The following is a 25,080-nucleotide window of genomic DNA, read 5'->3' on the forward strand; positions in this document are numbered from 1 at the left end:
TAGTGATCGTAGTTCACGTCTTCAAAATTAAAATTCAAAGTAAGAGTCTAAAACTCAATATTTTTAATGGCATAAGGCAGAGACATGCTGTCTGTCCAGTGTCACACTAGTCTGAACACTGATTGTTCATGCTCATACCTGCTTTCTACCACCCCTATCATTAAACTACCCATCCTTCACGCATCCCCTGCGTTTCCTTCATTTCCCTGGTCTCCATTTGATTTGGCTGCACGTCCTGCTTCACAGGATTTCCTTAAAGTTGTTAGCTTAGCTCCTCTTTTGCCCGTATTAAGGGAAGCTGACATATTCAGAGCTCTTATTGAGAAGCAGTGACTGGATAGCTGGCTGGCTGGCTTAGCTGATAATAAGGCATGCTCCAGTGGCTTGTATTTGTGTAGCACCTGCCATCTGTGTGTCCTTGAGTGGATCCTCCAAGCGCGCGCGTGTGTGTGTGTTTCAGAGTTATACCACGCTGCCATTTCCTGTGAAGTGTCTTCAAATGCCCTGGCTGTGTTCTGAGGCTATGACCGTCTGTCACTGCATGGGTGTGTTTGAGCCAGCACGCCGTATGCACGCATGCACGCATTTTGCCCGTGTGACTGTGCAGTCAGCACTTCTTCTCATGTCTTGACCGCACGCAGTGAATCTGAGCACACGTCTTTCAAAACCTGCACCCTGTGGCCCCATCACTTGAACGCATGAAGCCGACACTGTGGTCTTTTCATCCACTCCCGTGCTTTTCACACACTCCCCACTGACTCAGATCTCTCACTGATGCTTCACTCCTCTCTCCCCCCTCTCTTATACAGTTTCTCTGTCTCTACTTGTCACTGAGCTCTTTGTTTTATGTCTCGTGAGGAGAGCTGAATGAGGACTGCTGGGCCAGGATGTGAAGTGAACGTATAGAGTAATGGCTACACAGAATTGAAATGCTAGTCTGTCTCTAAATTTTTGTTCTGTGTTTTTCTTTTTGTTTTATTTGTGTGTGTGCATTTTTAAAATCATGTTTGCAGTGAACTAGACTAAATAAAAATCTTGGCGGTTGGGTAGACATGGAAACAAGTACCATAATTGCTTGAATTGTCTCCAACTCTATGATTAGCTGCAGCCCTATCATCAACATTCTCATCTTTCCCTCCGTCTAACATCGTTTGTCTGTCTCTTTTTCTTTGCATGCCAGTTAGTGCATCTTCTAGAAGGCTTAGCATTCAGTGGTAGCAGCATGGGGTAATTTCTCCATGACTGACTGATATTCTGCTTCCAAAGGATGTGCATGGTCAGCCTGAACACTAATGGGAAACTTACGAACGGTAATGAGATAAAAAAATGGCTTCAAAAGTTAAAGCCAATATTAACCCAACTGACATTTGTCTTCAGGGTCCTCCTTCCTTTGATTCTAGTCTTCTCAATCTTTGATTTCTCTGCATGTGTGTGTGTGTGTGTGTGTGTGTGTGCGTGTTTGTGTGTGTGTGAGCTGAGCTTTGTTAATCAGATGAAGGAGAACCCTTCCTGTCCATAGTAATTTCTTGATTCTGTTGACCTTAAGCGTACTTTAACACCTGGCGCCATCTGTACAGATCCATATTTTAGGTGCATTTCAGATGCCACACATATACAAGGGTATATGTCTGTGAAAAGGTCAGGCTGTGGTTTTTCACAGAAATGAAACAGTGAAATCTGTTTTTAGTTCCTGGCTGCCCTTGTTGTTATAGCTCTAGTGAACTTGAGAACATTACTTGCTCATATTCTTCCCACATTTTTAGTACATTTATCAGTATTGATTACAGCCTCTCTTATATATACAGTCGTAGCTACCAAGGACATAGACTTTCTGGTAATTTCAAAAGGTATATTTAGTCACTTTGCTACTAGCACAGAACATACTGTCTGTCAAACAGTTTGACAGACACTCACCATGCAACACCATCTGGAAAACACCTGATTAGCAACAGCTTCATTTTATAACATGATCACAAATCACAAATAGCGTAAAAACATACCTGGATAGGAAAACACAATGGAACACTATCAGCCATCTGGCACACATTAGTGAAGTAGTATGGGATAATCTTGACAGAGAACAGAACTAAACTCAGCCGTCAAGAAGCCTGAAGAACTACTTCTGAAGACTGCTCTGTTTTCCCCTTATATACTGTATATCTCTGTATGTTTGTATGTTTAAATATTGCTCCATGTATTTCCTATTTTCCTATCAAAATATAAAGAAAAGCTGTGGCTCAAGACTTTTGCACAATACTGTACATGTGTTAGATTTGAGTTATTTTGGTGTCTAGAATGGGTGTGGCAGGAAAAATGTTACTGTCTTGGAGTGGTTCACAAAGTGCTTTATTTATCTTCATTTTGAATATTAGAGCTGTGACTCCAAGAGTGCAGTGGGTTTTTGGGTCAGTGATTCTTTGAAAAGGTCATCAGGTCATTTGACGGGAATCTGCCACTATTTAGTGCCGGGACGTAGGGATAGAGCCATACTACCGAGAGGAATAGCAATAACAATAACTTTAATTTTAGCTCAGAGTTGGTGTTTGTGTGCGTTGTGGCAGCTGGAAGTTCATTCGTTGTCTGAGAGCTTTTGTGTCATGGCTTTCAACCTACAATTTTGTCTTGCTGGTGGCGATGTTGTGGTGGCATGCTTCCTTAACAACAAATCGCTGTTCAAAACAAGACGCATCTGCGTGCAATAAAAAGTTGTTCCCGGGCTACTGTCGTGAAACAAACCAGCAGGTTTAACTAAGAAGAAAACCTCCATATGGTTGCTCATGGCTCACTGAATATTCAAAGACTCCGGGTTATCCCCTCTCACCAAGCTAACAACATGCCTTTGCGGATGTATGCTCATATTGTTGTGCTTGTCACCAGTCCTATCTGTGCAATCTCATGCATGTGTACATGCTGAGATGTTACACGTATTAAGAACAACATGCTTTTCATCAGGGCAGGGTGGGGAAATATTTCCTAATGAGGTGACAAGCACCAGCTGTCCACTATGAAAAGGCAGTATCAAATGGTATGATACCAGCACTTTAACACTTTGATGCATGCTGAGTCTACAAATGGGAGGTATTATTCAAACCGTGCCTCACAAGTTTGTAGAAGATGTGTGATATGTACAAAAAACTGTGCACACCTGGAGACCTGACAGGTTTCCAGGTGTGCATGACTGCAGTGGAGTATAGTCAAAGCCTTAATCACTAACTTCACGAAAAAATTGATGTACATCAGTGTGCAGGGCAAATTTTTTTTTTTTTTTGGTCAAATTAGCAACAAGGTGCTGGATGATTAATTATCTACAGTTACATTTGTTCATAAGTTCTAGTTGTGGAAGATAATAACCTTGTTATAAGTCACAACTTTATACACACCAATAATTGTATATAGGCTTTAATATACCTTGTATAATTTGTATCTCTACAGTTGCCTGTTGTTTATTTTCATATTGTTCTGTTTAATTTTACTTTATTACATTTCTTTGGTTTGTTTTTGTTTCAGTTGCACACTGTCTGTTGGGGGAACTGCGATTCTCTCTTTCCTTTACATATTGCGGAATTGACTATAAAGTTGACTTTGACTTTACAGTCTGACGATCTCCTTGCTTTCCATGTTCTTAAGCCCGTGGCTAAGTCTGCATGTTGATGTGTCCTTGAGCAAGACACTGAATCCTAAGCTGCTCTCAATACATCTGTCAGCATTTGATAAACAAAGTGTTGCATATAAAGAATCTGTGGATGAATATCTGAGTGCCAGTGGATGAATGTGGTTTGTAGAGTAAAACCCTTTAAGACTGGGAAGGTGCTAGAAATGCCCGTCTTACCTGACGGTGTATTTTAAATGACCACAAAAGCGACAGTTGCCTTTAAATTGATTTGCACAATCGGTTTATCAAGCTTGGAGAGAACATAGAGGCGTCTTATTAAGAAACTGAGATATGAGGGAACGGGTTACCAGACCATCACAGGAGTAACATATAAAGAACCTCACTCTTCTACTCTACAGTCAGTTTAGAGTCACTACCTGTATGGGTCCTTGCCATCTCCTTATTACGGCTAATATTATATATAACGTTGGAATCCATTCTTTGTTAGTGTGTTTCATTCATTTTGACAGGTTCTTTGTGCTAATTTGGTTTCCACACTCAAATGCAGAAATGTGCATAGTAGTGAGATATAATCTGAAAACATTCTTAAAAGTTCTCAAGTGCTGTTTTTTTCTTTTTCTGCCTCGCTGTGATTGATTTAACCTTGCTTTTGTCCCCCCTTCTTTCCTCCCCGGGCTCCATGGTCAGCGTGTAAGTGTTTGAGAACCGACAGGGAGGATCTCCTTTCCCCTCAAGCTGACACACGGGCAAACAATGCTAAGTGAGATCCACTATAAAGTCTGACTGGCTGCTTATCTCCTCAGCCTCCCTCTTCGATTCACTCACCCTCCCTCTTTTAGTTTCTCCTTCTCATCCAGTCTCTTCATTGTTTTGTTTCTCTTTAAGCCGTTCTGTTCGTCAGCCTCGCCGTCCTTCACCTTTTCTCCCTTTCTGTCTGCTTTTGCAGAAACTGCATCTTTATTTTTTATTTTTTTGCTTCCCAGTCAGCACAAATCCCACCAGTGTCTGCACATCATCGGGCTTGAGGGCTGTGGCTTCAGGCAACTCTCTCATTTTAAATCTCTTGACAGAGAGATAACACATACACGCACACAAAATTTTTTTTAACTAAGCCAAGCTGGTGGTTGTAGCAGCTCCACTTCTCACATCAATTTGATTTCAAATCACCTTGAGGCAGCACTTTCCTTTTTTTTTTATAAAAGCCACACCTTCATTTTTGGTTTTTTTGTTGATGTTTTTTGGGGGCAGACAACTCACTCACGCGGCAGGATAACACCACAGATGCTGTTTTGGGTGGATTTTGTTTCATCACGTTTTCATCATCGTTTCATCATCCTCAGTGTGGACCTGACTGCTCTCTGGGTTGCCATGGCCCGGAGCAAACGAAAGCAGGCTGTGGGTGTGTTTTTTATTTTAATTTTAATTTTATTTTCTGAGCGTGGGCTGAGGGTATTTTTGCTGATGTCACGTCATCAAGATGTGATGTCAGATGCTAAACCCATAACCTGCCAAATATGTTACATTTGTACATGTGTGAAGATGTGCGTCTGTTAAGGTCAAAAACTGCCACGTGCTGTGCGGGGTCTGCCAACTCTTATGCTCACTTATGCTTCCTGTGTGTGTGTGTGTGTGTGTGTGTGTGTGGGTGTGTGTACGTGTGTTTAAACATGCGTTTGCCACTGCATCAGGAGTGCATAATTTGCTGTAATTTGATTCAAGAGAGCCTGAAATGCAGATAGAGGTCAGCCACGCCTCCTCTTCCTTGAAAGAGAGCAATGAAGGTGGGGAGAGGCAGAAAGGAAGTGGAGAGGTTGCAGTTGAGTCAAAAAGGGAGAGGGTGGTTGACGCAGTAGGTTTCATTTGGCACTCCCACTTTTAACGGTCACACCTGAAGAAAGAAAGCGGATGCTTCTCTCTTCCTTTTTCCTACCCTGTCTGCTTGCTGAGTGCTTGCTCACGGGTAATTGTTGGGGTTCTCCCTGCATTACCTTACAATGTGAAGTGCCCCTGTCCAGACTCACTTTTAGTAATGTTGTTGTGAATTGGGGCTATATAAATAAAGCTGAATTGAATTTTGTTAGTGGTAGCTGCAGCAGAGACTTCACTCATCTATCTCTGTTCCTCGCACAATCCCTCCTCTCTGTCGTTCCCCCGCAGTGTCTTTGTTTTGCTTCATCGTTTTCATCTCTTACTTCTCCCATCAGCCTTTCCACACAAACTTAATTTCCCTGTGATCCCCGAACACATTTTAGCTCTTCTTTCCCCTTTTTCCATCCTTCTCTCTGCGGGGCGAATCGACGTGTAGGCAGTGGTGTCGGCAGGCTTCACCTGCTGCTGAAAATTCTCCTCTAAAGCTGTGGCTTCATGCATATTTACACGCGGGCTGTTTGGAGAGAGAGAGTAGATGCTTTTATTTGCATGTGTGGTTTCATGTGGGTTAAATGATAATTTAGCAATTCTATATTTGTAGAGGGTGGGGTTTTTTTTATTTCAATTTAGAGACAAAGACAGCTTGAAGACAAATGAAAAGAGAGGTTATGACAGTTTACTGCCTGTTGTAAAGAATCACATTTTACAACTTTGTTGTTAAGCTTCGAGCCCGCTGTCCTCGCCTGAGCTGCGTTGCCAGTTTTCCTTTGGGATAACTAATATTCTACTCCCCAGTGTGGTTAAAATAGTAAGGCTGAATTGTGGACTTGTTATCTTAAGTGGCACCAACTGTAGCCAGATCCGTGACCTAAGTTGCAATTAAGCGGATGTGGATATGATATAGCAGTGAACATTTTGTCCTCCTAGAAAAGCTAGAAAAGTGGGCAAGCTTACGTTTGACAAGGACTAAATTGTGATGTTAGACGACTGGGCCAGAGAATCTCCAAAGCTGCAGCTTTTGTGGGGTGTTCCTGGTCTGAAGTGGTCAGGATCTATCAAAAGTGGTCCAAGAAAGGAACAGTGGGCAGCCAAGGCTGATAGACATGGAGGAGCGAAAGCTGGCTTGTGTGTTCTGATTTAACAGATGAGCCTCTGTAGCTCAAAGGGCTGAAAAATGTAATGCTGGTTCTGATAGAAAGGTGTCAGAAAACACAGGGCATCACAGTTTGTCTGTATTTGGGGCTGCATAGCCGCAGACCAGTCACAGTGCCCATGCTGAGCATTAGAACTGGACCATGGAAGAATGGAAGAAGGGGATCATGGATGATCGGGTGTGTTGTGTTGCCAATCTGGGGAACACATGGCACCAGGAAGGAATATGGGGAGAAAGGTGAGCCAGTGGAGGCAGTGGGATGCTTTGGGCAATGCTCTGCTGGGAAACCATGGGTCCTGCCATCTATGTGCATGATACTTTAACACGTACCACATACCTAAGCATTGCAATAGACCACGGGTGGGGAACTCCAGGTCTCAAGGACTGGTGTCCTGCAGGTTTTAGATATCACCCTGGTTCAACACACTTGAATCAAATGATTAGTTCATTACCAGGCCTCTGGAGGACGTGAAGACATGTTTAAATCAGCTGTGTTGGCTCAAGGACACATCTAAAACCTGCAGGACACCAGTCCTTGAGGCCTGGAGTTCCCCCACCCCGCTGTAAACCCTGTACACCCTTTAATGGAATCTGTATCCCCTGATGGCTGTGGCCCCTATTAGCAGGATGCCACACAGTAAAAATCGTATAGGATGGTTTCGGGATCACAGCGAGTTTGAGGTGTTGACTTGACCGCCAAATTCCCCAGACCTCAGTTTAGTCGAGAATCTGTGGGATGTGCTGGACAAACATGTCCAGTCTATGAAGGCTCCAACTTGCAACTTACAGGATTTGATGGATCTGTTGCTAATATCTCGGTGCAGATGCCACAGCACACCTTCACTGGTCTAATGATGTTCATGATGGGTCAGGGCTGTTTTAGCAGCAAAAAGGAGACCAACACAATATTAGGCAGGATGTGATATTCACTGGTATTCAGAAAAATCTAGCATTTCTATGTATTTTTGGATGTTTCAATAAATTGCTGTTTCTATTTCACATCTTCCAAGAAAAATTGCATTTTTTTGCACAGTACTGTATACAGAGAAGTGATATTTAGGCATCAGAGTGACTAGAAACAAGACTAATTATGTCATCATCCAATGGTAAATGGTAGAAAAGTGAGGGGAAATCACACATTTGTGCAGCTGAGATAAAGCTTTCCTAAATGATTTTAATGATCATCTCATTTCCACTTTGGCATCAGTGGGCTATCTAATGCATGCTCTTAGCCAGCTTTGAAGCCTCACACACAGATGCAGAGACACAGACACACACACAGAGTCAGATTAATGCCTGGGAATGAGGTGAGGTTTTAGCGCACTGACCCATTTCATTTTAATCTGAGTCATTTGTGATTTCTCCTGCTCAGGACAGATTAAATGTCACTTTGGTTGCTCCCTGCTTTCATGTCTGGGGCAAAAACTGGCATTACCTAAGGTGATGATCACACTGATGGGGGGGGGGGGGGACACAAAAAAAGTGATTTCAGCTTTTTCCTTGTTAAATATGCCTGTTTAATATGTGTAAATTGCCAAACGATGTTGTGCGTGTCTCTGTGATGGTGTGTTTACACGAGGCTGTTCTTTGCTAATCATGCTTGAAGCAATACAGAAGCAAAGCAGCAGGAGCTCTTACAAGTTTACAGACACCTTCTATTTTTAAGAAATGGCTGTATCTATTTTCTGCTCAGCTTTATTTTTGAGTTCTTTCCTGCATGCATCAGATACTGTAAGCGCAACATTGTGCATTTATTCCACGTCATCGAGCTCCGAGCTGCACTGGCTTTTAAAGAAACCCCAACAAAAAACATAAAAAGTAATAGCATTCCTCAAACGAGTGCACTTTGAAAGCTCTGGCTCCAGCAGCGTAATCTGAGCAAAGGGTTATTGTTGCTAGTGAGTAGTATTGTGACAGCGGTTAGGTCGCTATCTCCAAATGCACAATGGCAGCGAAAGGAAACTGGTGTCCGGCAATGAGGTGAGGCTGAATGAAAGCCGTTCCTCCTGGGTGATTCTGCTGCCCTGGTTTTTGTCTGTGCTGCCTATCAGACCTACGTCTGCGTGCATTCGTGCGTGTGTGTGTGTTGTCCGTGGGTGCACAGCTGCCAAGTTGAATCCCATTCAAAGTCTTCTCAATGCTGATACTTTCTGTTGTTGATTCCCCCTCCTTTAAAATGCACAGTGCCACTTCTCAGAATTTGAAGACATCTTTTTTTTTTTTTTTTGCAGACTGTGCACATCCACAGCCTTTTCTCCCTGTCTCCCACTAAACCTGTCTGGCACCACTTTTACTGTCACACCGGTGCGAGTTGTGACTGCAACTACACTTCGTATAATCCTGTCGCCGTGTGTTGGAGTCTCCTTGAGCGCCGCTAACCATGGTTTCTCTTACGCTGCTTTTAATCCTTGATGTGTTGGACAAGCACAGCAAGAAGGGGATGCATTTGTAGCTTTTGAAAAATGTTGTTTTGTTTTTTTTTAATTGACCACATAGAAAGATAAATGCATGAGGTCTATGAGTTGGAACGCAGTGTGCAAGGATTTGGCTAAGGCGAAACATAGCTGAGCTGGTTCTGGTTTGAATTGGAATGTTTTAGTCACATTGCTGGAAATAAAGATTACTTTTGGTTTGGCAAACGCACTTCTGGATGTCTTAAATTGTTGGAGTGGACACGCAAAATGGCGAGCTTGCATCATGAGGAACTACAGGCGTTTATTGATGCAGCTGGCTTTCAGTTCTGTACTTTTCTAAACGTATTTAACGTGTAAGAAACAGGATGAAAACAAGCAGCGCTTCCCCATTTGTGATATGGTTATTCTCCCCTTCTTCAGCATCAACCCATTAACCTAATTAACAAAACAAAAAAAAGAATCATAGTATTTCCTCACAAATATGCCGTTGCATGTGTGTCTGTGCGGGATTCACAACACTCACATATATTCCCACACGAAAAATTAAATATTCATGACATTACATTTGGCAGTGGTGGAGACCGATTGACTGCCACCAGTTTGTGTGTTGTCAAATTAGCATATTAATGATATAAATGCTGTATAATTAACATGTGGGAGTGGATTATGCATGTGAATCGTTGTCGGATCAGTCAGAGAGAAGAAAGGGTCAGGCTAATTAGGTTAAAAAGCACATCAACGGGTGCTTTGAGTGAAATTTGCCATGAGATTTAGTGTAAACAGCTCGTAAAAGCTGTGGGCTCCGAGACAGGAAATAACTGTTTTTCTACTTTAATGGTAAAATCTCTGTAATGGAGCATCACACTTTATTGCAGACAGAATACATTTAAATTAAAGTGTTGCTTTTTAAAAAAAATAAACAAACTTGTAACTTGTGTAACTTGAGTGCTGGAGTTTCTGCTTGAGGCCCGTGGTGGTATTTGTTCTTCTAAGGAGCTTAAACAGAGTGACAGGAGAACCAAATGTAATGTGCTTTGACAGGCCTCGACTCCAAGTGGCAGCCTGAAACACGTGTAAGCTTAATCCAAGACAGTAGGCTTTCCAGGGATCTCAACTTACTCAGCAGAATGCACTTTCAAACTAGAAATGGAAACGGATATGAAAGGGCAAGGTGACGGTCCACAAAGGTGTGACAAGAACAGCTGCAAAGTGCACTGACGCTGAATCCAGCTGGTCCCTGCAGGATTAAGCATCATATTCCAGAAGTTCCTTCATTTAGGTTTTTGATGATGTTGGAGAGCGTTGTCTTCCTGGTCCGAAAGCTCACTTCATTTTCTTACTCTTCAAATCTATTAGTGAGTCTTGTTGCCCTATGGACAGGATCACTGTCACCCTAGGATAACTTGTATTAGCGTACAATAAAAAAAAACATTACTTGGGGAGTTAAAAAGGCTCAAAGGTATTTCAATAAATCAAAGATGAGGTTTTGACTTTGGTCGGGTGGAGGTGAGTTACACCTTTTTTTGACTAGGGCTAACCGAGAGACAAACAGCAGCTATTCATGCTCACATTCACACATTTAGAATCACCATACACATGGTTTTGGACTGTGGGAGGAAGCCAGAGTAGCCTGAGAGGACCCACGCAGCTAGAGGGAGAGCATGCAGAAGGCCACCAGTTATATAAGGTGATGGTGCTGAGCATCATGCTGCCCCTGTTTAAACTCTGCTTTTATAAAGCACTTTCTAAGTTTTGACTTTAGCAAACTTGGACTTTGACCTTATTCCAAGGTTATATCCAAATGACCTGGAAACCACCAGTCACAAAGGAAAATGTTCTAACTGGTCAGAGTATTCTCTGAGTGGTTCCTCGAGGCTTATTGTCTCTGGGTGAAACTGATTACAAAGGTTTACACGGTGCTGCACCAAATATTTCCTTGTGATTGGTGCTTCGATCCTTGGCTGCTCCAGTCTGCTCCAGTCTGCATAGGAAAGTATCCTTGGGCAAAATGCTGAAAGTTGATCTCCATCGAGGTCGCCAACTGTTCTCTATGCCTGTGTGACTGGGGACGTAGGGGCGCGATATAGTTGACAGCTGCTGGCGACAGTTTTTCATGTTAGCACACCTGTCAATCAAAGTGGCCACAGGGGTCTAGTGGAGTCTACACCTCAACAGATCAGGGCTGTTTTAGCACCAAAAGGAAGGCTAACACAGTATTAGGCAGGTGGGCATACTGTTATGCCTGAGCCATGCTAGCTCTGTTAGGACCAAATAACACACTGGCTGCTCTTACTTTGGTTTCTATATCTGCTCTCTTTCCCCTTGTGTGTCTCCATCAGTACGGCTACCTGTCTGTCAGCCAGTCTTTTTCTGTCTCTGGTGTAAACTGGCAATAAACTTGTTTTTTCATGGGTAAATGGCTCTTCCAGGCTGCCATCCTATTGTAATGTCTGGTTTAAGAAAGACAGTCTTTGCAAAAATAGCAGTGTCCCCACCATGACCCGGTGGACCAGTGTCACAGAGAATCAAACAGAGTATGTGTGCGTGTGTCAGAAAGTTTAAGACTTTGCCTTTTTGTGGCTGAAAAGCTAGTCATTGCAGGCCATCTGGAAACTGGATCTAACAGGTTCAGTTGACAGAAAGTGTGTGTGTGTGTGTGTGTGTGTGTGTGTGTGTGTGTGTGTGTGTGTGTGTGTGTGTGTGTGTGTGTGTGTGTGTGTGTGTGTGTGTGTGTGTGTGTGTGTGTGTGTTTGTTGATGCCAAATCTGAGCATCTGCAGGTCTGTTTTTTGTTCAGTTTATGCAATAGGATATTCGTGGACCAGTGGCATCCGCTTGGACGCGTGTGTGGCGTGTGCGTACATTGGACAGTTTATAGAGTTTTCCACTTGCTTTGAATGTTTTTGTGCTTTGTGGCAGCAGTGTGGTGGAACAGCCATTAATGGCATCTTTCCCCCATTTGTACTTACTGTTCTCTTCCTCTGGCGTAACGGAACATGTCCCACAATCCCAGCACATGGGATAAAAACAACAACAAAATCATTTCCCTCCAGAGTGAACACCTTCCCTGTCTCATCTCATCATTTGGCAGTTAGCCAGCCTGGACGGCTGACAGACAGGTAGTCGGACTGATGGCAGGCAGTTAGAGATGAACGGACAGACAAGCAGCTGGCTTGTGGATCGGCAGGTGGGAAGCTTTCATTTCACAAAAAAAAAGAAAAAATGGTGACTTGAAACTGAATAATTTAGCTTAATGCAGCTGGGAAAGTCACTTGGATAATTCATGTATTGGGCACACTTTGTGAGTGTAAGTGTGTTTGCTGTGATTCGTCTGTGTGTGCTTGTGTGTGTGCGCGCCTGAGTGATTGGGCTTTGAATGAATTACAAAAAGTAGAAACTATCAGGCATCTCCTCACGTGTGTGTGTGTGTGTGCGTGCGTGCGTGCGTGTTCGTGTGCTTTGAACGAATAACAAAGTCAGATGTGCACTTGTGACAAATCCCATGTAAAGAGCCTTTCTTAGGCTTGGGGAATAACAAAGAGTTGGCGATGCTTCAACATAAAATACGAAGGACACGCAGAAGCACACACGTGAACAGAGTTACAGACGGCCCAGAATTTTAATTTCGACTGCAGACTTGGTCTCAGTGTCAACGTGAGAGAGTGGGTGGATGAGTAATTCTGCTGAATCCTCTCTTCAGCAGTGGGCTATTCTCCTAGAGAAAGAGGAGGAAAAAAACACTCCACCCCTAAAAAGGAAAAAAAAAATATAACACCTCTGACAGTCAGCCTCTGATTTGTAGCTTAGTTATTAGTAAAGTTCATGATGCATTTTTTCTGATCATGAAAATATCCTTACAGCTGCAAGGAATAAGGAGGCTTTAATAGATTTTTGTCTCCCACTGCAAGAGGGCTATTAGTGCATCTTTTCAAAAAGAAAAATCAGAATATCATAAACAGTTACACCACAGTCGGTTTGCTTTGCATGCTTATTAATGTACTACTTGGGGGGGAAAAGTAAAATGAAATTATTGGGCCATAACCAGCGGGAAGCCAGCTTGAATTTTACTGAACGGCAATTGAATTTATCCTTAGCTGCAGCATCCCTGTGTGGTCTCCAGTCCATGAACTGTGACCACTGCGTCTTTGTACTCCTGTACAAGTGCTTGCTTCTTTAAATTGTCTTGGATTAAATATAATCCCTCTGCAACTAAGGGAATTCTCTCTGCGCTGTTTGGATGCTGCGTTCAGGTATACCGAATGAGCCCTGCAGCCAGAAGAAATGAAATTCTCGTCCTCGCTTGAGCTCAAGGCGGAAGCCTTTCTACATGGCAAGGACTCTTGTTATGTTTCCATTGGATATCCCAGTTTTACATGTGCGTGACCTTGTATGAATGGGTGTCTCTGTGAGCCTATGTCTACATGCATACGTTGCTGTTTGAATAGGCCGCTTGTGTAAATTTGCTGGCTGTGACTTTGCAGCATTAAGCTTGCACCCTGGTGGATCTGGCAACATTTGCAAGTCTGTGTTTGCATGAATATCAGTGTGAAGCGGCTGACATATTTTTGGGTACATGCAAGTTTAAGAGTGCGGGTTAATTCATTGTGCGTGTGTGTGTGTGTGTGTGTGTGTTTGGTTTCAGTGAGCGAGTCAGCAGGACTCTGTGCTATTTTTAAGAGATGATTGCAGTATTGTCAGCTGAGACATTTTGCTGAAACACTCACAGTTACAAAGCAGCGCTTAGTTCTAATAGACCTTCAGCATCACTCTGTCCGTACCTACTTGACCTGCTATCCTTTTAGATGGCAGGCTTTCTCATGACATTTTCTCAAAACCTGTATTAAGACATCTCTCCAGTGTTTGATGTTGAAATGTCATTTTCCACACGCTACCAATTTAAGGGTAATTCCTGATTCCTACATGCAGGCACACGGGCATAGACAGATTGTGCCTTTCATGTGTAAAATTTGTCATATGGCTCTTAAATTGACTTTACTTCAACTATGATTGACTAGGGATGTCATGATACCAGAAGTTAAGTTATTGGTACCAAAAACAGCAGAATTATGCAATTGTTGATGTGTAGTTTGATACCACCGTTTACCAAAAGAAAAGGGAGGGGAAAAGCCTGAAACTTACTGCTGTTCAGTTAACAAGAGAGGGTGAAGCTATTCTGCAGCTGCACTAGTTACCACCTTCCATCTGTAGTTTTCACTGTGCTTGTGGGGATCTTTCTTTTTCAGCATGTAAGCGTAGACTAGAATAATTATAGTCAGGTCCAGAAGAATTGTAGCTTTGGCACAGACGAGGCCAAGTACTGTGGCATTTTTAGAATTTTGGTCTCGAATGGTATTGTAAGCATCAGTTCTGGTGACATGTCTGTCATAGACTGTATCTAAAAGATTGACAGAGCCATGGGGGTTTAAACCCTCAAGTTTGGCATTTTGGCAGATAATGTGTTAAATTTTTATCAAGACCATATTTAGAAAAGGCAGAGATCAGCTAATGCTCATGCCTGCTATGTCATTAGGTTAGCAAGGTGCTGTCATCATTTACTGTCAGTTGTGATGCTAATTTGGGCTAGGAGAACACGCAAAAAATGGAATATAGTTGCTAGAGAAACATACCAAAGAAGGTGAAAAGTGCCATCTGTCACCCTGAATGTAGGTTATTTTAGCACCTGTGCTGTATGTGTGCTGGCTAGCAGTCAGTGCCGATTGAAAAGGAAGGCAAGAGCTTGGATTAATCACGACTGTTTAGGATTAAATAATAAGACGTAATCTGTAGATTGTTCTGCCTGTTCTTACGAAGCATTTCCTTGTTAACTCTCTGAGGTCGACGGACGCGCCGGCGCGTCAAAATCACATGACCAATTTAAAATGACACAGCAACAAGATGCAGCGACCCGGAGTCTTAATTTCAACTTGGGTCAAAAGTGCGGACTTCAAGCTATATAGCAGTTTTTAAATTGTGTGGATAGGCCATGTAAAACCAGAGTTATGGAAAAAAATACACGCAACATTTACAACGGGAAGAAATGGTAAAAACTGCGTTTTCTACGGACGGTGCTAGCAAACATATCTGATTGTTCTGTAAATAGTTTTAAATAGTTATATAAAAAACACCTGAGTCCTTGGCTGCATTTCTAGGTAGATAGTACCATATAACTTTATTGTTTGCAAAACATGTGCATAATTTTTAGAAATGTACAATTTCTATTTGCATTTCAAGTTATGAAAATGATTTGTTAAACATGTTTGTGGTTTTTACAGAAAAAAATATAACTTTTTTCTACTCAGATTTTTGTCTGAATTTAGTTCAATTGTGCTAATATAGTATGTCAAAATGAAAAAACAACTCCAATTTCAGATATGAGGTTGCGCTGAAAATAATGATACCAAACAAGGCAAGATAAACAGCTTTTAAAGGAGAAATATAGAGGTAAAATCAAAAGTAGTCAAAAACGGCCAATTATACCTTGGACCCAAGAGGGTTAAATTAGAGTAAAATACTGGCAGCTAGATCTCGTCATAAGTAAACAGTTATTTTACAGTACAGCTACAGTATTATACAACAGCAGCTTCTTATTGAAAAATTACATTGCTTCATAGAATGCCAGCTTTACAGTATAATGCCTGTTATCATTGTTAATATCCAAAAACCACTTGAAAAACACCAAAACACTTTGTCTAGTTGACATTCCATTCATCTTATGAGCTACTGGCAGAAACAGAGTAAGGCTTTTGTCCTCAAAGGCGTCGCCATTTAAAGTGTTAAAAGTGTAAATGCACTTAGAAAGAACGGTGCATTTCTGTACGAAAGTCTTTTCTGTTTTTGCTATTGTGTGTGGAAAGTTTTTTCCTTAAAATACGAGTCATTGAGTCCATTCTGTTCCTCTGTGGAACAGAATGGATTTATGTAACTCTGTTTTGAGTGTTTGTGTTATGAGTTTGTGCAGAAATGGAGAGGTATTTCATAAGCTTTGATTTTATTTCACCTACACAGATTATTGATTGTATCTTCTCTCTCTCTGTTGTTTTCATTTTTTTTATTTTTTTAGTTGTCCCATTATTTTTTGTCTGTTTGTTTCCTACACTCTCTTTCTAACTCTACTCTTCTGCCTCTTTTGCTGCAGTGCTGGCCAGTTTCAGAGGGACCATCCAGCATGGCCTCCCGCTGGAAATTGGAGACACGGTGCAAATCCTGGAGAAATGTGAAGGTATGGTGCTTGTTTTATACACTTCCTATGTGGAGGCTACATTCAAATTAGCTGCTCGCTCTGAGAAAATTTAGAAAGGAAACGGATTTCCTTTCCTGAATTTGAAACTTGAGTAGTTAGGAACACTTCTGTTTTTTCATTCAACAGATAAATAAAAGCAGCCCTTTACCAAATCAACCATAAACAGTTAGTAGAGTCACGCACAGACTGTCATCCGAATATTTATAAATGCAACCACAAAGCTGTCCGGATACATGCACATTGTTTGGCATAAAAACCTACATGCATGTGGGTGTTTCAGTATGTGCCTACACTGAAAGCTCCCATGGGGGCAACATTACACTTGTTGCATGTCCTCTTGAGGGGTGTTGTGATGTGGTATGTGCACAAAATGAGCACCAAGTTGTCTGTGAAGAGGACCTGTGGAAATTCATGTTTGCTACTGTTTCCTGCACCACAAGCTGGCTGCTCCTCCTGCCTTCCTGCCCACACTGTCTGCTTTTCTCCTCTACATGAATTTTTTGTACTCTCTCTCTCTTTCTGTGGATGCTAATATGTTTTTAGTTGTTTTTTTTCTTTCAGCACTTTCCTTTCTGTCCTATCCCCATTTCAAATCCCAGAACAATGTCGAGTCATTTCACAGCAATGCTACGCTTTCATTAACACCAATAAGCAACCGTACACAAATATGTTTCTTCCGGAGCGTGCACTTGACACAAACTGTCACACTTCCTGTTTGGTGGACACACACGCAAACACACACACATACTGAAAGACAGCAAGTCAGTCTATCTTGAAACTTGCCAGCCAGAGGGATGTGATATTGTGGTAAGAGACCCAAAGGAAGTAGACAATAGCACAGCCAGTGGAATGCTTGGCCCAGAAGGGAAGAACTAAATCAAAATCCAGCCAGCAGCACAGAGGCTGAGAGGCAGACTGCTGACAGCAGAGGAGGCAGACTAATGGCCCTGCCTCATGGTGATACTGTTGACACTTCAAAACACAGGAGCTTACACACTGGACGTGTCTTTACTGAAATGCGGCTCCTGTCTGAAAATTCTCCGCCTCAGTAATTGATTTTTGACTTTGTCCTTCGATGGCTCTTTATTTTGTAAGTTACTGACAGCAGTGAGCGCACACTATATAAACTATGATTTTAAATGATGGTTTTCCACACTGCTCTTTCAGACGTCCCCCCACAACCTTGTCAGATAAGCTGTGCACCTTCCTAGACTTTGCCACTTAGCATGTCCCTAGCTTTTCATTTCACCTCAATTTGAACATTTTTTTGTTACTCTGTTCAAATAAAAGTGAATATTGATGTGAAATATCGTTAATTTCTTTTTTGTCTATTTTACCATTTTTAATGTTACTTTTAGATAGGAAATAGAAACCGTTTAGCATAAGATTTCGGTTAGCTTTAGTTGGGCTATCATTAGCTATATTTTTCAGGGTATTACGTTAAGCTATTTCATCCTTTTTTTTTCTTGCGCTAACTGTTAATTACAAACTATTTTAAAGTGCAGTAAACATTATCCTCTATCTTCAGACATATCATTTTTCTATAGCTACTATGACAATCTATTTAAAGGGTTAACCTTTATGTTAAGCTATCATGCTGAATCTCTGCTGATTTTAGCTTTTTACTCTTTCAGCTTTTTGCTAACTTGGCAAAATAGGTGACTGGAACACTGATGTTAACAACACATGGTTGTTGTGGTTTTAACACTGTTACAGAATTAGCATTGTATAGTCTGCTTATAGTATTAATTGTTGTGATATTAGCAACAATTACTAAAATTACTGAGTGACAGCGTTTGTAATTTAAAAAAAAAATGTTAGCTTGGTTAATTCCTTGTCTTTATGTGCCCACCCTGAAATAATACTATGTTGTATGTTGGTATTACAGATTAAAAACATTAACCACTTAATACATACTAATCTGTTGCAGATGTATTTCCTGATTTGTTGATATTAAGCCTTGCAATGAACACAGCCTAACCTTTGCTAATAAACAAAGATAAAAATTACAACTCTATGAATTCCTGTAACAAATGAGGTAGAAAATACTGCCTAGGTTACAGATGCTTTGGCAAAACCAAATAATATAATATGATTATAATAAGCTAATACATTTACATTTGAACTATTTAGTTAATGCTCTTATCTGGCAGGACTTAAAATGGTTGGAATGAGCTTAAATTGTCAGTCTGGAAAAGACCATCAGCTCAAAGCCTCTGCAAATTTGAATGTATTAGATTGTTTCTATCAGTGTTGGGATTTGCAAAAGCATCAAGTATGTACTAATTTGGCTTGAGCTGAGAGTAGAGTGTGAGCAAATGCTAAACCACAGTTTTTTTTTTCCCTGTCTTTGCTTTGTATTTTTTTTCTTCAACCTTTGTTATGACAAGGCAAACTGATATTTATAGTGCTTTTCAGCGGCTTTGTGTGTTGCAGGTTTCCTCCTGTATTCGGCTGTGCATTAACCTGTGGTCACTGCAAACACGGGTTGCTAAGAAATACATTCCTCTGTACCTCACTGCTTTTGAGTGGTGTGCCTTAACACATAAAATCTCAAAATCTATACCTGCAAAGTAACAAGGAAGCCGAGCAGTGTGTCAGATCATAGTCAGAAACGTCAAAACCACGAGCGTAAATGCTGATAGGAAAAACATGTTTGCTTCTTGTGTGGCGAAATATAGATGAAATCTCTTAAGAATGTGGCCACTCTTAAGTTTGACTGGCAGTGATGGTGACTGGCTTTTAAAGGGCTTATTTGGCTTTTAAGAGACATGAATATCATGCATGCCAGTTTCGATAAAGATTAGAAAAGAGGGCGTCTGGTATAAGTATTGAAAAAACGGTGTTGCAGAGCACTTTGAGCCCAGATAGAACCAAAGAATCCAGTGCCTAACAAAGTATATGGAAAATGCTAGTTCACCTTCAGCCCATTATTTGTAATGGAGTGATACAGAAAAATGGTGAAAATATTCAGGGTTCTGTCCCCAGTCGCTGTGTGAGAATTCAAAACATTTTACCTAATGGTGCTCTGGTTGCTTTAGATTCCAGTCACAGAATACGAAGAAGAGAAGTTTTGTTGCTTTGCCTATAATAACAAGTTTATGAGGAAGTCTTTTCATTGACAATAATATTGTCAAAACTATACTGATAACCCGAGTATGCATTTTCACATGAAACTTAGTAAACCACAGGCTTAATGGCTTTGTTGTGAGATATTGTAAAAGGGAAGGGGACTATACAACTTCCTTCTTGCACATACATCTCTTTACTCTGCTCTTAATAGATATACAGTAATTCATTTTCTTTTCCACTTTCACTCTGCTCTCCAGGAGAGACATAAAAATATAAATGTGTAATATTCACAGTAACGGCTGTAAAGTTAAAGTAGTCTCTCTCTCTCTCTCTCTCTCTCTCTCTCTCTCTCTCTCTCTCTCTCTCTCTCCCTCTCTCTCTCTCCAGGATGGTACAGAGGATTCATCCTGAAGAACCCAAATGTGAAGGTGAGCAAACCTTTCCATGATATTGTTTTTCTCGCCTTGCCTACTTATGCTCTCACTAAACCTGATTCCCTCTCTGTGTATTAGCTGGTGTCATGCATTGAATTGAAAGAGTCTCTTGGAACTGTCATTGTTAGCGAAAACTAGCACTTTCACTAGCTGAGATGACAGATGTAAGCAGGAACACCTGTCTTTTCGTCGTATGACTTGTCAGGTTCCCTACTTTGAAAATTGCTCTTTGCAGCCCTGCAAATAGTTTGGTGACACTATGTGATTTTCTCTAGTGCTCCACCCAACGTCAGAGTTATAATCAGCCAGACCTACTCAGACAAGTGGAAACACCTGTTTGTGTGCACACTTAAACAACAGCGGAGGAGAGGTTTCTCTTTCACTACGAACAGACATGCTGCTGATACACAAGTACACTGATGTTAGCCAGGAAATGTCTAGAAGTGTGCAAAAGTCTTGAGCTATAAAAATAATTTTAAAGGTGAACTTAAGCAATAGTTCTCCAGGATTTCTGAAGGTGCTGTTTTTTCACTGATTTTCACCTTCCAGTCCTTGTACCTAACCATCTTCAGAGGAATCGTTTTTTTGTTGAGCCACTCGTCACTAATCTATGAATCACTGAAACATAAAAAAGGCACCTAACCCAAGGGATGAATCAGTGTTGAGTCTGCAAATAACAAACAACTTAGCAACAAAACTGTATCTGAAGCCTCATCAGAAACAATCTCAGTGGAATGCAGTATACAGTAAATGCATGTAGTAATGCAGTAAAAACACACAATGGAACATCATTAGTCATGGATTGGACTCCTGGAGATCCCAGAGTGTGGGATCATGTTGACAGAAAATTATACAAAATGAAGCCAACATCCAACAACATCCCACCAATGTCCATCAGGAAGCTTGGAGAACTATTCCTGAAGACTACGTAAAGAAATGAAAAGAAAGCTTGACTAAGAGAGTTTAGGCCGTGTTGAAGACTAAAGGTGGCCATACCAAATATTGATTTTAAATATTTTGAAACAATAAGCTTTTTGATTTTTGCGTATATGCTGTATTTCCATATATATTTGGACATTTTACAATAAATCGCTGTACCTGTTACCCATTTTCCTTGCAATATATAAAGAAATCAGGGGTGGCTCAAGACTTTTGCACAGTAATGTATGAGAGAGAAACTCTGTTACAAATCATGACAAACATGATGGTCGTAGGATAAATGTCCCAACTATCCCCCAAAAATTTCTCTGTGTAAACCTAGCCGTTGCACTGATTAGATACAATGTAAGAGACAAACGTAACAGTCAAATAATCCTGAAATGAGCAAAGTCAGCAAACTTTGTAAGCATTAAAAAAAAAAAAGAAAAGAAAAGAAAAAAGGTGGGGGGTTGATTTTTATACATCATGTTTTACTGCCCTGCTAACTGTTAAATTAAGTTAATTTAGGTAATACTTGAAAATAACTGCCCGGTTAAGTACCTGGAGGTGTTTTAGGATGAGTGCTGAATGGCAAGACTTTTTTTCAGGAACTGGGCTGAAACAAACCTAGAGAAAGAGGAATATATAGTTTTTTTTAATACATGCCAAGAGATGATATCAAGATAACCCAGAACTTTGTTTCTCTATTTTAATTTAATCTACTTTTTTAAATTATTAAGTGCAATTGAATATAAATGAATCCAAATCTGACAAGATGTTAAATAACTTTCAGCCACCACCAATCGCATGAATGATCTACCATAAAACCACCTGTGCGCAGATTGTGGAAATTAGATTCATAAGTCATAATGATTCATTTTTTTATTACCACCACTTCCCAAAAAGTCAAAACCCAACTTGAGATATACTCAAACTATATCACTGGGGGCGATGACATCCCAACTTACCAACAAAAGAAGAGTGGTGCGTGCAGTCAGTCTGATATTTTTTACGACTTTTAAAAACTCATGTGCAGAATAATATATTATAATAAGAGCCAACTGAGGAGTCAAGTGTGTGTTTGTGTTTTGCATTTACTGCATTACTACTTTGATCTTCCCCAAGTCAGTGGGGGCATCTTGCAGTTTATTAGCATCAAACAGCACGTGCGCACACACAAACAGCTTTTTAAAACCTTTGCTTGTCTACTAAATGTCATTGCTGCTTGCCTTTATCCTTCTGTTCCCTCCATTTTCCTCTGTTTTTTCCACAAACACTCTTAACCCTGTATTGATTATGTGCGTCGTTTTCACATCCGCCGCTGTTAAATGCTAATTACAACGGGGAGCAAATGACTCTCGGAGCATTCTCATTAACCTGTTTATCTTCTTGACTAAAGGGGATTTTTCCATCCAGCTACATCCACTTAAAGAATGCCCACGTCAAGAACAAAGGGTAATGTTACATGTCTTTCCTTTGGTTTTCTTTCCATGTTTGTTCATATTGTGGTTTTATATTTAAGGTTACGTTATTTAATTCTCGTTCATGTGCTGATGTTTGTTTGTAGGCAATTCGAGACAGTCATCCCTGATGAAGACTCTGTCATCACAGAGATGACATCAACTCTGCGAGACTGGGGTGCCATGTGGAAGCAGCTCTATGTGGTAAGAACTCTTACACATAACCACACGTGCACACTTTGCATCGATTTGTTGTCACTGCTGCTTAACTGAAACTGCAATGTTTGAGTTCATTTGGCCCTGGGTAATTCAGAAAGCCACAAACAGTCAAAGCTTCTTTTTTTTTATATGCATTCATTAGTCGGATTGATTGTGTTTGTGGCCTATTAGACTATCTGGGGTGCTGATTAAATTGAGCTGATGAATACGTCTAGATCAAAGTGCATGCATTTGCAGCAAAAAGCAGCAGGACACTGAAGCTAATTTGCACAAATCCATTTTAAGCTCTTCTTGTCTTCTCTCTCTGGGTTGCTGTCTTCTTCTCAGTGTCGATTTGGTTCTCTAATGTGCGTTCCGTCACTTTTCATGTTTTCACTTATGTTTTTGGGTGGCAGCGTTGACACAACTGTATATTTTGATCTCCTTATCTGTGCCTTTCCTGCTGTCATCCTCATTCTGTCTTCAGCTGATTATGAATTTTCCTTTCATTCATTGCCTTTGACTGTTATTCTTCTCATTTCTTTTCCACCCCTCTTCTTTTCTCCCCTTTTCCAAACCTCCAGAAAAATGAGGGGGATTTGTTCCACCGGCTTTGGCACGTGATGAATGAAATCTTGGACCTGAGGAGGCAGGTGCTGGTTGGCCACCTCACTCATGACCGTTTGAGGGACGTCAAGCAGCACATCACAGCAAGATTGGATTGGGGCAACGAGTGAGTAGACTAAGGGCAGTGAGAAGGTTTACAATGTCCACATGTGGCTTATAGACATGTTTGCATTGTTCCTTTTCAAGAACCAATAATTCATTATTTAAACTGCTTCTACCACTGATGATTTTGATTTTAGGTGATTTAAAGGGGCTTGCTATGCTCATTTCCAACTTACCTTATTGTATCCTTATTCATCTTATAGTGGGTTTTTGTGAAGCTCCCTGGGTCACTCTGTGTCTGAAACAATCCAGTTTAGCTCCTTTAGCCCTTCCTGAAACCCAGCTTTCTCCTGATTGGCTGCCTCTCACAAACAGAAGGTTTGGAGAGCAAATGGATGGGGCTTCTGACATTCAAGAGTGAATTTATTTGGTTTACAGGGTTACATATACATACGATGACCTCATTATTTATAGCATAGGTCACATTTAATAGAAGCATCAGCAGAATTAAAGGAAAAAAGCTCCTCTCTAATAGTTCAAAGTACAAATTTCCACAGAGGGAACAGGGAGCTTATTTTATTAACTCAGCAGCCTTATCTGTGTTAAGGATGTGAAGCAAAAAAAATGGCAAGTGGGGTTTTTGGCCTAAATGAGGTTGTTGGGCATAGTTTCTGGTAAGGATGCCCTAATCCAATACAGATATGAATAACTCACTGGATATATTTCAATACTGATATAAATCCAGCATCAGTGGGCGTTCTTTTCCCATTTGTAAAATGACTAGATCCACAGTAGAAAATAATAATAAGTTAAGTTTAAGCCTTAAGTTTGACATTTTGGCTGTTATCTTATCTTGAAAGTGGATGTGACCATATTTAAACTCAGCTAATTCATGTTAGCGTAATTGAGGCATTAATTACCATGTGGTTGTGTCCTGATGTTTCATATGCAATGCCATCCAGTAGTAAAAAGCAAAAAAAGGACTGCAACTGTTGTCACTGGCCCGTTCAGTACTGCTACTTCTGTGCCTTTCTGGCAACTTTTTTTTTTTGCCAGTTTCTAAATAATCAATAAACAACCCCTGTTTCAATGTGATAAACATAAGGATTCCCAAATGTCAGCGATTCCTGAAGGGAGATGGCTGAAACAACCAAAATGGGCTGAGGGAATGTACGAAGAAGTGGAAAAGCCTGAGTGACATATACTTGAATATTTAAAGAAAAGAAAATAGATCCAAAACTGATGACAACAAAGAGTGGGGACCCAGGAAAGCAAAAGGAAGAAAGGTTAAATGAGAGGTTACAGCGTAGATTTCCTGTAAATCACCTATCAAGAGTGAAGATGATTTTTTTTCTCTCCCTTTTTGAGCTTGCCACTGATTCTTGTGATGCCGAAAACTGTTAGTTTTCAGACTGATAGAAAAAACACTGAATTTTAACTTTAACGAGGATTGCTCTTGCAGTGGCCAATATTCTAGTACTTAATATTGTAATGAGGCAGATCTGGCAAATCCAGTCAGTGCGTTCGTAGTTCAGTTTGCTTGATGTTCCATCAGCACAGAAATCCTTTTCAGCAGCTGACTTGAAAAGCTTGGCACTTCTTTGAATATAATTCTTTCCAACCTCTGCTCTCGGTTGCATAACTGCAGTGCAGTATGACAGTCTTCCACAAAATAAATGAATGAGATAAATCAAACTTTATGTGGACTGTGAGGGAGAACCTGCAGAGTTTAAAGTTTTAAAGAAAGTTTTTTTGTTGTTTTTTTGTTGTTGTTTTTTTACTGCAGGCAAGGTTGTGTAATCAGTCTAAAAAAACCCCTCACTATACTTTGAGAATTATGAGGAGTATTTTTAGTTACTGACACACAGTAAAATCTGTGAAGCCACCATGACAAGCTGGCTCTTCCATTATAAGCAGTGCTACTCATCTAAAACTTGAAGGAAACTGCATTTGGAAATAAAAGTTTCATCTCTCATTTCTTTCTCTGCTTCTTTCCTGGAGCTTCTTGCAGCTTTCTAACGTCCCTCCTTCTTCCTCAGCC

The 25,080-nt window shown here is 40.8% G+C and overlaps 1 protein-coding gene across 4 annotated transcripts in view; it reads left to right on the forward strand.

Annotated features, from left to right (window-relative positions):
• The window catches only part of dock4b (dedicator of cytokinesis 4b), a 135,200-nt gene that overhangs the window by 17,547 nt on the left and 92,573 nt on the right, over positions 1-25,080 (forward strand). For all 4 annotated transcript variants that reach the window (XM_085437775.1, XM_085437778.1, XM_085437776.1 and 1 more), the window contains exons 2-6: positions 16,184-16,267; positions 19,748-19,788; positions 22,112-22,167; positions 22,280-22,376; positions 22,955-23,103. In XM_085437775.1, the coding sequence (XP_085293901.1) occupies positions 16,184-16,267; positions 19,748-19,788; positions 22,112-22,167; positions 22,280-22,376; positions 22,955-23,103 (427 nt within the window). The remainder of the gene's footprint in view (positions 1-16,183; positions 16,268-19,747; positions 19,789-22,111; positions 22,168-22,279; positions 22,377-22,954; positions 23,104-25,080) is intronic.

This window comes from Copadichromis virginalis, linkage group LG17 (assembly GCF_057382275.1).
Source record: "Copadichromis virginalis isolate Kocher_CV1m ecotype Utaka linkage group LG17, C_Virginalis_male_GT1.1, whole genome shotgun sequence".
Lineage (NCBI taxonomy): Eukaryota > Metazoa > Chordata > Actinopteri > Cichliformes > Cichlidae > Copadichromis > Copadichromis virginalis.